The sequence below is a fragment of the Crocodylus siamensis genome, chromosome 7 (genome assembly GCF_052110815.1).
Source record: "Crocodylus siamensis isolate JL-2025a chromosome 7, ASM5211081v1, whole genome shotgun sequence".
Taxonomy (NCBI): domain Eukaryota; kingdom Metazoa; phylum Chordata; order Crocodylia; family Crocodylidae; genus Crocodylus; species Crocodylus siamensis.
In genome coordinates, this window is record NC_143401.1 from 80,255,901 (window position 1) to 80,269,602 (window position 13,702).

General features: G+C 40.2%; 1 protein-coding gene across 1 annotated transcript in view; it reads right to left on the reverse strand.

Moving 5' to 3' along the window:
• The window catches only part of LHPP (phospholysine phosphohistidine inorganic pyrophosphate phosphatase), a 164,024-nt gene that overhangs the window by 107,082 nt on the left and 43,240 nt on the right, over nucleotides 1-13,702 (reverse strand). Inside the window, exon 6 of the mRNA XM_090058265.1 lies at nucleotides 2,980-3,071. Coding sequence (XP_089914391.1) covers nucleotides 2,980-3,071 — 92 coding nt within the window. The remainder of the gene's footprint in view (nucleotides 1-2,979; nucleotides 3,072-13,702) is intronic.

The window sequence follows — 13,702 nt, forward strand, 5'->3', positions numbered from 1 at the left end:
AATTGGGCATTCTATTATAGCTACAATTTATGTGGCTCATACTTCACAGAAGCAAATGCCTGTCTGATATATGAAAATACACTATTCCCGCTCTCACTGCAGGCTTTTTAAAAGCCTGGATTAGTGCCTCCTGTGGGGTGTTGTGTGCATTTGAGCTGCTCAGCACTTTGTAGATGTTCAGCGGTAGGTCCTAATTTAGCTCTTCTTTCAGAACAGGTTTTCCTAAAAGTATGTCACACAGATGCCTGTATGCAAGACTTTGAGGGACTGCATGGTGATCTCTATCAATATTACTGGAAAATCAACTGTTAAAATAAAAGGACCCTTTGGAAAACTCCCACAGAAAAGTAATGGAATTGTAAAAATTGCAGATAAATAAATCCAGTAGCAGAAAGCATTTACAGAAATATATTCAAATTGATAGATAGTTGATCATGAGATTTTACTTACTAATGCCAGTACCTGCCCATACAGCTGTATACCTGTCTATACAGCTACCTTACAAGACCCCTTCCCACAAATTTGCTATTAATTGCCTGTAAGAGTCAAGAGAGCAGGTCCTAATTTGGTTTCAAATGTCTGTGCCTGTACTTCACTAATCCAAGTTAAACAGAGAAGAGACACATACTGACTTGAAAAGTAACATGCTAATGTAACATATTTGCCTGCCTTCCTGACTGTTTCTCTGCTACAAAAATTATCTCTGCCATTTTTCATTCATCTTGCTGCATCAGTATTTCCAAGCCAAACATACAGTTAAACATGAAAAATTCTCTCCTGTCACAGAAGTTGTATTTTTACAGCAGCTAGTAGAGTCGTCTGTGACTGGCAGTTTAAACAAACATCTAGAATGATGGACATTTGGAAAGGGCCCCTGTAATGATGTGACTATACCACCAGCAATTGACTCGAAATAAGACAAGTGTACTACAGGCTTCAAACTGAGTTTCTTGCCAAAAATAAAAAAAATAAAAATCCAAGCTATCTGAGGGATAATCCTGCAGTGCTATCTAGCTCACTTGGAGATGGAGGCTCTCTGTGTTTTGAACAAGAGATACAGCAGCTTGCACAGGGGTGGGCAAAGTATGGTGCGCGGGCCAGATTCGATTCACCAGCTGATTGCTTCCGGCCCACAAGGCGGGGAGGGGGGGCATAAGGTAATCTTCCCCTGCTGATCGGATCTGGTCAGTCCCAGCCAGCATGCACAGCTTTGAACAGGGCTGTTCCCAGTGCGAATGCTGCTCAGCATCCTCGCCTCCAGTGGCGGCTCCTCCTTCTGCTCCTGCTTTGCCACTCCAGGCTGGGAGGAAGGTTCAGCTGGGCGGCTGCTGCCCCAGTGTGCAGGGCTCTGGCTGTAGTTCCCAGATGCTTTCCACCCACTCTGCCCACCCAACGTGGGCGGCCAAGTGGGTAAAAAACAGCCAGAAGCTTCAGTTGGGCAGTTCCTGCCCCAGCGCACAGGGTCCTGCTCCAGCTCCTGGCTGCTTTCCACCCACTTTCCCAGTGGAGTGGGTGGAAGGCAGGTTGGACCTGGAGTTAGAGTCCCATGTGCTGGGACAGGAGCTGACTGGCTGAAGCTTCCTCCCCACCTGGAGTGGCACAGCAAGAGCAGGAGGAGGAGCTGCTGCTGGAAGGGAGGGGAGCCGCTGCTGGAGGCATGGACAGCCCCGCTGGAAGCTGTGCACACTGGCTGGGGGCAGCCTCACCAGAAGTTGTACCCTCCACTGCCTGGGTGAGCTCTGCTACCTGTACCCCTTGCCTTCTCCTCCAACTGGCTCCCAGGACCTAGCACCCAGGCAGCATATGCACATGTCCCCCCAACCCCCCATACATCCACCCCCACACAGAGCAGGGGCTGCCCCACAAGCCCACCCCGTGATCCTTACCTCTCCTGCCTGTCTCACTCCTGAACACCGCTCCCTGCCCGGAGCACCATCCCACATAGGGAATTTCAGTGAGTTGTGGGGAGCGGGGGGAATCCTGACATGGCCCATTACAACTCATCAAAATTCCCTAAGTGGCTCCCAGGCCCAAATTATTGCCCACTCCTGAGCTAAAAGATTAGGCACCATTAAGTTTTTATAGCACTCATTAAGATGAAGCTGTGGTCTGGGGAACAAGGGGATATTACCTTCCTCAATTTTAACTGGCCTTGGGGTGAGACTACAGCCCAAAATAATAAGGGCTACTGCTGCACTGTATACTGTGGTTTAATTCAGCTGAGCAAACAGGGCATTCTCTTCTACTAATACAGATGCAATGTGAGAAACATCCAAAATCCATTACTTACACCAAATGCAGAATGGTTTGTATAGCCAATGAAGCATTTTCACTTAAAACAACACGTTAAGGCAGAGTTTAATAAAGGAAATATAGGCAAGTATATATACTGGCAATGACTTAGCTTTCACACACACAATTTCTATCCATGATCTGTGTAGCAGAAAACATGTTTTTTAAAATAACTAAATAAAATTGCCAGGTATAGACATTACGCTTTTGCCATATAAGTGGTTGGAAACTGATCTATATCTGTAACAGAACAGAAGTTCAGCACACAGTACCTAGCCAATGGGCCTGATTTCCAGACTCTGGCATTCACTTCCGTAAGTACAATTCTGTCTAATCTTCTTCTTTTTTTTTTTTTTAAACACATGGAAAATTCTATCACCCGTCTGTGCAATATTCAACATCTCTGTAAGCAGTTATACTGAAAGAAGACAGGTAAGTTGCTTGCAAAATTGTGCACCCACCAGTGACAGAAACCCCCACTTAAAAATCATGTCTGTTGTGCCCATTTTATAATACTGTTCTAAAACTCTATTGGGTTCAAGTCCTTTATATATTAACATGCATTAAGAAAACTGGAGCATAGTGTACTTGGGGAGTAAGGTTAATACAACAAATCATAATCTACATTTATAGTCCCCTCTTTCCAGGATCACAATATGGACTATAGAGTGTATAATGTGCACTGACCTGTACTTTCCTGTCCGTACTTGTAGAGCTCTCATGCCGCACTGCTGGGCACCTCCTACATCATTCTCAATATCATCCCCAATCATGATGGCCTGTCACGGCAATGAAATACAGAAAACTAGTGTCAAGTGAATTTTATTTCTGCCATACTTTATCTTCCTTGACATAATAAACTGCTTGATTTGATGTTTAATACTGCCATCAGACAAATTAAACAAGATATTATTGTCATTGTATTGATTAAAAGTCACCCTCTACCTTGAATATAATTCATCTCACACTTCTGTGAGCTATACAGCTGTGCTGTATACATCCACGCAATTTAAAATCAATCAAAACACTCAAAATGATTTGGCACAGTACAAAAATTTCTGAAATCTGTGAGGTTAGTCCCACACTCTAAACAGCCATTCTTCCATGGCTGATGGCAGTTAATATTCAATTTAAAACATTTCATTAAAATTTACACATTAAAGCCTGATCAAAATGTTTGCAAGTTTGTTCCAAAGATCAATGAAACTACAACTTAGTACAGTTTATGCCCCAATCATACTAAAAGCAATATGGAAATTTGTGAAGCCGTGCATCTCAGGATACTCCAGTGCTATTTATTTTTGCATAACATTACATTTCCCATACATGTGTAGCCATGTTTGTTATAATCAGTTACACTTCAGGCAAACAAAATATAAGAGCAAACAAAATAGAGCATGGAGGTCACAAGGCAAAATTTAACTGAGAAGTCTTCTATGGCAGAGTTTTCCAACCATCGGGCCGCAGCCCAATACCAGGCTGCAAAGGCTTGGGTGCTGGGTCATCTGTCTGCTCAGGTTAAAGATGGATGGTGAGGCAGCCCCAAGAGGAAGGCAGCCAGGTCCATGCTCCCCACCTCGCTCCCACTGTCAAGGCCATACCTGGCAAGGTGCTGCCCATACAGCAGGTCCTGGGGCCCATGCTGGGCTGGGCAGGACCCCTGAGCCTTGCCTGCGGCTGGGAGCCAGGGGATGCAGGCAGGGGAAATGCCCAGGGCGGTGGGTGGGGACACAGCTCCCCTACTTACTCCTAGGGAAGCAACAGAGCCCCTTCTTCCTGGGCAGCCCCAGATGGGTCTCCCAAGGCCACTGCCCGTGCAGCTCCCTCCCCTCCAGGGTCCCCTGGTGTCTGCGGTTGCAGTGCCCCAACCCGATCCGATCCTCACAAGGCTTCCCCCCTCAGTGTAAAAATTAAATTTAAATATATCAATTAGATTGCTTCTATACCTGATCCACCAAAATTCTTTGAGGGTGTTTGCTGGTCCCTAGTATAAAAAGATTGGGAACCACTGTTCTATAGCCTGTTGCTGGGATTTTGTCCAAGGTATACTATGAATACTCAATTAACAGTTTTCATATGGTGATCTCTGTTAAATCAGGACACATTTATTCCAAATCAAAGCACAGGTACCGGTTTCCACAACAAAGACCATCAGTGAGAAATATTAAGGTATTTACTATCAATCTGAAGAAAAAATATTAGATTCTTTTTGTCCTCAAATTTATAAAACAGCTGAGGGCTTTGCTCTCAAACTTTCAAAAAAAGAAAAACTCTGATCAGTTAAATAAAAGTTTGGTTTAAACTTCTCATTCACCACCCAAAATTTTCAGTGTATTTGAAGTACCCTCATGATAAATGAAAACAGTTTTCTTTACATGAGGATGTCTAGACTTGGAAAAGAAGTTGTTTGAAAATGTGTTAACTAACATGTTTTAGCTACTGGTTTTTAAATATGACTTTGCAACTAGTATATACAGGGTGAATAGTGCTTAAAAACTTACTACCCAGTTGCACAACTACAGTTACCTTAGCTGCAACTATGCTACTTTAGTTGTTTGTCTTGCAACCAGCAGACTTCCAAAATGGCATATATTTTACAACTCTCTCCTATCATCATGGGCCTTGTCACACATTATATTTAAAATATGTCAACTGCACTTAAACCAACGTATGCATATTCAAGCAGTAAAACACATGCTAAATGCCACTGTATTATACCAAAGTTAGTACTTTCCAAAGGAGGAGTATCTTCAGATGGTATTAAGTCATACATATTCACCTATATTAGAAGTGCTCTACAGAAATAGTATAAGCGGTCCTCGCAGCGCTGATGCAGTGCTGGGGCTGGGACTCGCAACCAGCGGTTTGTTCCCTGCACAGCCGGCTCCAACCCTGTCCAGACCATAGTAAGCATTACCATGTAACTGCTCAGAACAAGCTCTAGCTTGCAGAAATGCTTATTATGATCTAAATAAAATATGTGCCAAGTGTGTTATGTGACAATGTGACAGGGCCCTAAAAACAGCCCTCATATTTAGATAAATGTACCTGTCTTCCACATAATTGCTATTTTAGTAATTTTAACATCACAAATGTAGAGATGCCACATTGGGCTGATTTTTATACCATACAAATTGGTCTCACGTCTCAAGCTCTTTGTCCTACTCTTTTTCTTGTGTCCCTCGCTATGAATCTGTATCCCATATGTGGGTCTTTCTAGGTTAAAAGGCATGTTTAAAAATGGACCAGGATTGTCTTAGCTGGCAACTGTGTTACTAAGAAGAGTATCAAGGGGACTACACTGAGCATGTACAGAAGGCAACTTAGCATTTTTCCAGCTGTGGTGGGCTGATAAATAGGCCCTTCTCAGAGAGGTCATGAGAATAAGTCACTAAGCCGAGAAATGGGGCTTGGCTCCTCTAGTAACCATGTTCTAAGGCGAATTCTGACTTTCGTGGCTGGCTATAACTTTATGAAAACAACATACAGAATCTTTGTATTTTAGGCAAGATTTGTAACTATTATTAAAACCGCTGCCTTGTTTCTCTTTTCCTTGAAACATATCTTTTAAATATAATACGTAACTAGACAGCAATACTGGCATTAAGAGTACCCAATAACAAGGGCCAAAAGGTTCTCAGCTCTACCCAGCCATGCCATTATCTCTGCTTGCTCATAAAGGGCAGAAGTGGAGAGTCACAAATCAATGCTGTGGAATATCTGGTTGTCTTGGCAGGTGGAGTACAATGCTGGAAAGGGTAAGACGCATTTCACAGATTCAAAGAGTTCAAGGATAGAAGACAGAACACGATTTGCCCCTTAGTCTTCAGACCTTACAGATACTAAAAAGCATGGACCTATTTTATACTGTATAGCTAAAAAGGACTATTAGACCAACTAGTCTGACTTCCCATACATCACAAGCCATTATGTTTCACCCATTTATTGGGCCCATCAAATTGTGCTTGATTAAAATATAACTTGTATTGGCTAACAGAGGCATCCAGTTAGAGTTTGAGGCCAGTAAAAGAGAGAGATTATCTAATACCTCCATCAGCAGTGTTTCCCAATCACCCTCACTGTTAAAAAGTACCTAATTTCCCATTTGAATTTCTCTGTCCTCGTCTGACATCTACTGGGGTTCTTATTATGCTTTGTCTCCTAAATTAAAGACTCTTAATACCCAAAGTTTTCCCCAAACCTGGAACTAATACATTGTAATCAAGTGTACAATGCTGTGTAATCTTTTCAAAAAGTTTCTCTGTGGTTCTTTCAGCATAAAGCATTTTCTCTAGCCTTAACATCAGGCCATCAGGTTTCTTTCCACATCTCCAGCATTTTCACATCCTTTTAGATGCTGACACTAGAACTGTGTTTAGTATCCCAGCACCAGTTCCACCAATGCTGTACAGAGGCAAAAATCACTTCTAAGTGAAAGCAGCTTATTTTGATGTAGAACATAGTCGTATCACACCTTGTTTTAATGAACTATGGTACTGTCTTGTATTGAACCATGACTGAAAACACCTTATCCTGACTGCACTGTCAGTCATGTGACCATATTATAATATGCCACGTTGCTAAGTTCTTTGCCTACAAGATTTTGATCCTTTGAATGGCTTGTGCAATATGGGACAGGACTCCTTGTGAAATTCAGATTCCATGACCACTTAGTCTTCAGGGCAGGAGTGATACTTCTTCAACCTTAACTAACCATACTGTGCTAAGGGATAGGGCTGCAGCTTCCTCCAGGTCTTCTACAACAGTAGACTTCACATAGTGTACACACTTCAATACCAAGGACTAAGTTGAGGGTTGTTCTGTCACCCCTTCATCGATACTTAAATCTGCCTTTTAAGATGCAACATCTGTTGATTCAGATGGAAAACAGAGGCCAAGTCCTCAGTAAGCAACAGGGTCTGCTGAATCCGATATTGTGGCCAAGTTGTATGCCCACAGGACACTGTAAAATCATAAAGGGCAAGCTGGTGACACCCCTTTAACAGCAAGTTGCAGTTTGAGCCTCCATGCTTTCTCACCAGCAGTGAGGTATCAAGGAAGGGCATCAGGATGGAGGAAGTGGCTACCTTATGGTAGGAAGGGGAATATCCTTCTGGAGTGTCACCAGGGAAAATGCCAGGGAGTCAAACAGCCCTATCCAACTGGCTAACAGCTCTGCCACATACACACAGAGCTACACATGCAGTTGAGAAAAGGGGCAAGAACAAAGCCCCCAGTTTCTCCTGCAATCATCTCTCAGCCATGGGCATGGGCTTCAGGGGCCTTTAATTTAGCCCCTTCATTAAACTGTTCTCTACTCACAAATAGTCCTGCTCCCCAGGACTATTTGTGCCTAAGGTCAATCCTTGGCTCCTGCCAGGGGAAGAGAAAAAAGTGAGGATCCAGTTAGCGAAGGTAGATAATGAGATCAGGCTCCCATTCTCTTGTGTGTCAGCAGGATTCTTCTGCTCTGGCCCGAGCACCTGTAGGATATGGAAGGACCTCCCTTCCTCCAGGGCAGCTGACTGTGTAGCCTGAGTTTTTGGTCCCATTAGAGAACATGAGTTCAGAAGGCAACACAATCTCTCTAGTTTTTGCAGGCCTGCAAGAGTTTGAAAAAGAGAAACCACCATGTTGGCTTACTGAGAGATCCAAGTGCTAGCTGAGAAACGTGCTCACCAGCAGTGTATTATATTTTGTATAGACAAGTTTTCATGCAAGAAGACAGTCAGCTCTGAAACTGCAGCTGCGCATGAGCAGTGATGCCTATCAAGACCAGCTTGTGGCATACGCATACAAAAATGTACTCCAACCCTTGGGGATTTCACAGATTTACTATCGGTGAAGGGCAATAATCACTAAAGGAGGAGCAATTATTCCCAAATCATTTAGGATTTAAAAAATCATTGGCAAGAAGATAGAGGTCAAGAGGTGTACTGTCAAGGGAAATAAAAAAAACTCTACCTGTCAAACCTAGGTTTAACTTCCTCTCTGACTGCAATATGGTAAGAAGAGAGAGAGAGATATAAAACGGAAAGGTCACATACCCAATGAAAGCAAGAATTAGAAGATCCCAGTTTGTGCTCACATTTTACACAGGGAACACAAGCCATTCCTCTGTTCAATTAGAGTATGGAAATTATTTTCTTTAAATCAACAGAAATGTACTGAAACTATCAAAATACCTCTTGAGTTTTACGCTGAATCTACCAAAGAGGTTATAAATGTATTTGATATTTCTTTAAAAAAGTCTTTAAAATTTCACTACAGCTGGACAGCTCAAGATGATTAGCCAAATATAAAAAAATAAAATAAAAAATATACTACAAATCATAGCTTTTTACCTCTGAGATGCTGGTTCAAACCCAGTCTAGATCAGTAATGACCAGAAACAGTTACCATGAGATGGCAGTTTGGGAATTTATAAGGAATGAACTGGGGCTACGATTTAACTCCTAGTGTTCAAATGTTTGGCCATCACAACTGGGAATTTTTTTGGCAGTTTCAAGAGATAGGCAGAGAACAAAAAGAACGTATGGACTAAAATATCCTATCACCTGCAAAAGTAGTCACTACTAGTTAAGCTTATAGTAGGGGGTAGATGGGTACTTGCTTTCACTATAGCTTCTCTGAGCAGAGTTTTATACTTCTAGTGTTACCAAACAAGCAGTAAATTTACAGAAAAGTATTTTAAAGGAGAAGAAATTAGATATCTAAAAAATAAATGACTAATCTAAACTCTCTTCATATCTATCTACCTATCTATAAATAATTTTGATGTTACAATATGATAATTATTCCCAAGCTCACATATAGAAATATGAAAACCTGAAGAGCAAGGAGGAGCAAATGAATGAGATGCCACAGTAATAACTATATTAACTTCTGTAGAATATTTAATATGGTGAAACCTCCTAGAATAAACAAGTATTTATGCATAAGCAGATTTCCACTACAAGCTTAAAAGCCCTAATCTTGTTAAAAATGACTGGGATACACAGCAACAACAGTTTATAAGTAAAGTCTTAACTGATGTATTAAAATCCTTTACAAGAGAAACTTGTTGTATTTACTTTACCCCTCCTCCCTCAATCTGATAGATAGCTTTATAGGCTTTAAGACCCCTTTTTATTTTAAATGATGTTTATATTTGGGACCAATTGTCTGAGCAGACATCAGACATACAATGGGTGTCAAATGTGGACTCTGACCTGGAAGAAATTATACACCAAGGCAGATGAGACAGAAAGAAATACTCTGAGAGCCCCAAGGGTAGTTAGGTTTGAATAAGCTTTCAATGGGAGTTGAAACTCGAAAGTTCACTTGATCACTTAACCCCTATTTGTTCCACTGAAAGTCTCCTGCCCCCATTCCCAAACGACTGGAGTGAAATGCCAAAAACAGAAATAAGCACCCCTTCTTACTCCTGGTGTGACCTCCCTGTGCATTTATGCCCCACTGAGTCACACTTGTGATTTGTAGGTAACAGACTTGAAAATTTGTTGCTAAGTACCAGTAGTTTATGCACTCTGGTCTGACCCACCATAATTCCCATTAAAACAGAACACTTTGCTATGGATATAACTTTTAATGGTTATATAAAAATACTGGAACCTTAACATTATTTAGGTTTTATTGTAAAGCTGTAAAAATCATCCACTGTTACAGCAGCCTTAAAACATATGAATTAGATATTTCAGTAACCTTTAAGATATGTTATTCTTTGTCGTATTGCTGAATCATAAGAAGAATCTGGTTACCTCTAAGAGGTTTAAATTTCTAATCTATTAAAGTAATACCAGCAATCTGTTATTTCTAGGCCATTGAGGAAAGGTTAAAATGAAAATTGGACTTCAGGGAGTTCCTTCTATTCCAAGTGCAGGCTGAAAACATCTCAGCAGTAGAAGGCAGTCAGGGTCTCAGTAAGAAGCAGTTATCAAGGGAAATGACTGGTGATAACTTTATTGATTAAAGCAGCTTGAGAAATTTAAGCTTTGCCTGTGTCTGGCATTACTGTAGTGAGACAGCTTTATTTTAAAAAGATATTTTCATTAAAAATAAGGTAATATAAATATGTTTTATACAATGTAGCTCATCTACAGTGATTTAATGATTGTGTGAAACTGCTGCTATGACTTTTAAATGCAAGCCAGACGTAGAATAAATTATAAAATGCTCAGAAACAAAGATATAAGCAATTAGGCTGGTCCTTATTTTGCTATCATGAGTAGAGATGTAGACCATGGTCAGGACACAGAAAAATATGACATGAAAGGTAATTAAGAAGCCAAAAGTACTGCATGAACTGGGTCTTTTATTGTATGCACACAATGCATCTAAAAATATGTGGAAAGTCTATTAGGGTTACAAGGTCAAGTTCTTTGGGACATGTCAGTTAAAGCTGTCCACATTGCCACTATTTAGTCCCCTTGTACATAAGTATTTATCAGTTTTTAACTATATAAGCACAAAGTTTTTTCTATAGTGAAAAGTGTCAAATGACTCAACACAGGGGGCACTATTAGTGCTATCTATAATATAATCTTTCTTCTATGTAGGACAATTTCTCTCCATACATGTATATAGGATACCAACTACAAAAGACCAAATGACCTATATTTTTATTTTGGAAATATATATACACTTATTCATAACATTTTTCAACACAGTATACGTTAACCAAATTAAAAAATAATATAGTCACTAACCTGATTATGAAAATTTGCTGAATGCAGAATGCATGGGCTATGTAGTACACACATTTTTCTATTCTTCGGGGCCTGATACAAAGCCAAGTGAAGTCAATGGAAGCCTTTCCATTGATTCTAATGAACAGTGAATTAGGCCTGGAATGAGAAAGCTTGTGCCAGCCTGCTAATGAAAGTCAGTCATTTGCCTGAACTTTGTTCTCAGAAACAAGGCTACTGATGCATACCATTCCCTAGTTTCTGAAGGCAACCGACATACAGAAATGTAACATCACAAACTGATGAACTCCTGGCAATCCTAAAGCCATTTCAGAATGCTCTCAATATTGTATGAGTCTGGCAAAAGTCAGCGACAACAGCAGCCCGGTTAAGATTTCACAGGAAAAGACTGGGTAACCCTATTTTGCAGAAACAGCAAAGAAAGAAAACAGCCAAAAAAGATCTCTTCCTTTCTAAACTTAGTCCAAGAGCTGTTTCTTTTTGCTTTCCTGTTTATCAGAATTCTGGCTGAGCTCTTCTGATAGCCACTTTTTCCTCAAATACCATTTTTTTCTAAAACGGCTTTTTGGTATACTGGCTTTGCAAGCAGGATTAACAGATGGATGAATAACTGGTGTAGCTATACCTGAAATATGGTGCTCAGGTCTAGCTACCGTGGCATAAGAAAGATATTGATAGGAAAGAGTGCAAAAAAAAGCAACCACAAATAGTCAGTGTGGTGAGAGATTGTGTTATAATAGATTACAAGAGTGAAACCTATATATCTTTAAGAGACAAATTACAAAGAGATAAAGTAACAATCTACAAATAACTAAAGACCTCAAGGATGCCTCGTGGATTTTGGTGTGATCCACGGGGCAAAATTAGGTGTAATTAGGTGATGTTTGAAGGGGAAACTTTAGGCTGAATCCCAGGAAAAGCTTCCTGACAGGGAGATCAATTAGGCTGCAATTATTCTCCTTAGCATACTAGTAGGAACACTGCTGCTTGGTATACAGGGTCTTCATGAAGTCCTTGTGTACTTTTAAACTTTAATAACTTAAATTATAGGTAAGATAGAAACAATCTGTAAAAGGCATTTAAAAGTAAATGTATTAAAGTTTTAGGACAACTAGAGTACACAATGCTAGACTTCAACATAACCACCATCCATCATGATACAGTGCTCCATCCGATCTTCCAACTCCTTGAAAATGTTTCCCAGTTGCTCTTGAGTTACTACACTAATTGCATTGGTGATCCTAGCCCTAAGTTCCACCAAAGAACGTGGGTTTGACAAGTAAACTACACTTTTAACACATCCCCATAAGAAGTGACAGATCAGGTGACAGACAGACACAAAGGTGACAGACCAGGTGAATGAGGTGGCCAAGCAATTGGTCTACCTCTGCCTATCCACTTTTCTGGAAAAACGTCATTTAGGAACTGTTGTACATTCAGAGAGTAGTGGCATGGAGCTCCATCTTATTTAAGAATAAATTTGTTATTATTTATGATGTCTATCATTGTGTACTCCAGATGTCCTAAAACATTACTAAATTTGCTTTTAAATGCCGTTTACAGATTGTTTCAATCATACCTACAACCTAAGTTATTAAAATTTACAAGTGCACAAGGACTTTATGAAGACCCTGCATTTAAAACCAGTCTGGACAAAATGTCTAAGGTGAAGAACCATTCTGCACTAGGAGGCAGATGGATTAGGATGGCTTGGTAAGTCTTACTTTATTATAGGATGGAGAGAGAGAAAAAAGTCAAATGCATGCTGAATTACAGAACTATTATTTCACCTGTAAGTTCTAGGGACCACACAAACTGCTGCAACTTAACTCTTGTTGTTTATGATGTCACCAAAACGTTTGGATGGAATAATTACTTTATAATACACAGATGTTTGTTATTCGTTGATAGCCACTTTTCATCCTAAGGCTGCATGTGCCATAACCAATCAATAAAGAGAACCCAAGCACACCTATAGAATTACAGAGGGAAAAAATGGGCCATCCTAATAATTTGGAGATAGCACACTATCAAGGATGGTTTCTGGAGAGCACCAGGAGCCCAAACATAACATAAGAGGACATTTTTTTAAAAAGTGTTTCTTATTTTTCTATGTCTTACTTCTAAGCTTCCAGAGCAATGTGGCGTGTGTAGTTTTTCAAGTACTATGTATATATAATAATAATAATAAAAATATAGCTGTTTCCATCATGCTGGACCTTTAACTTGCCAGTCATCTGGGGCAGCTGTCATTTTGTGAAGTCAATATGACGAAGTATCTTACATAAAATACGGACCTAAGGCTTTTCTCACATGCATTTCTCTCCTTTAACCATAAAATAAAGGAACTCACAATGTAAGTCTATAACAGCTATTCATGTATGCCAAAATGTAACAAGCAACATGCACTAAACAGCAACCAGGTATCAATAGTTTGGATAGGGAAAAAAAGGTTACCTCTGGGGGCCATGTTTGTACGCTGTGTGAGGGCTTCTTCTACTGGTAATGGTAATCAAGCAGAAAATTCACATACTAGTGTGAGAAATTATGAGACTGAAAAAAGATATGTTACAAAAATCAACCACTATCAAGTATGGTTAGGAACAGACTTAATTGTGCAGAATACCGATACAACAAATGCAGGAACATATCTGATTTTTCTGACAAACATCTGTGGTAATTCAGTTACAAGAAAATGGTTT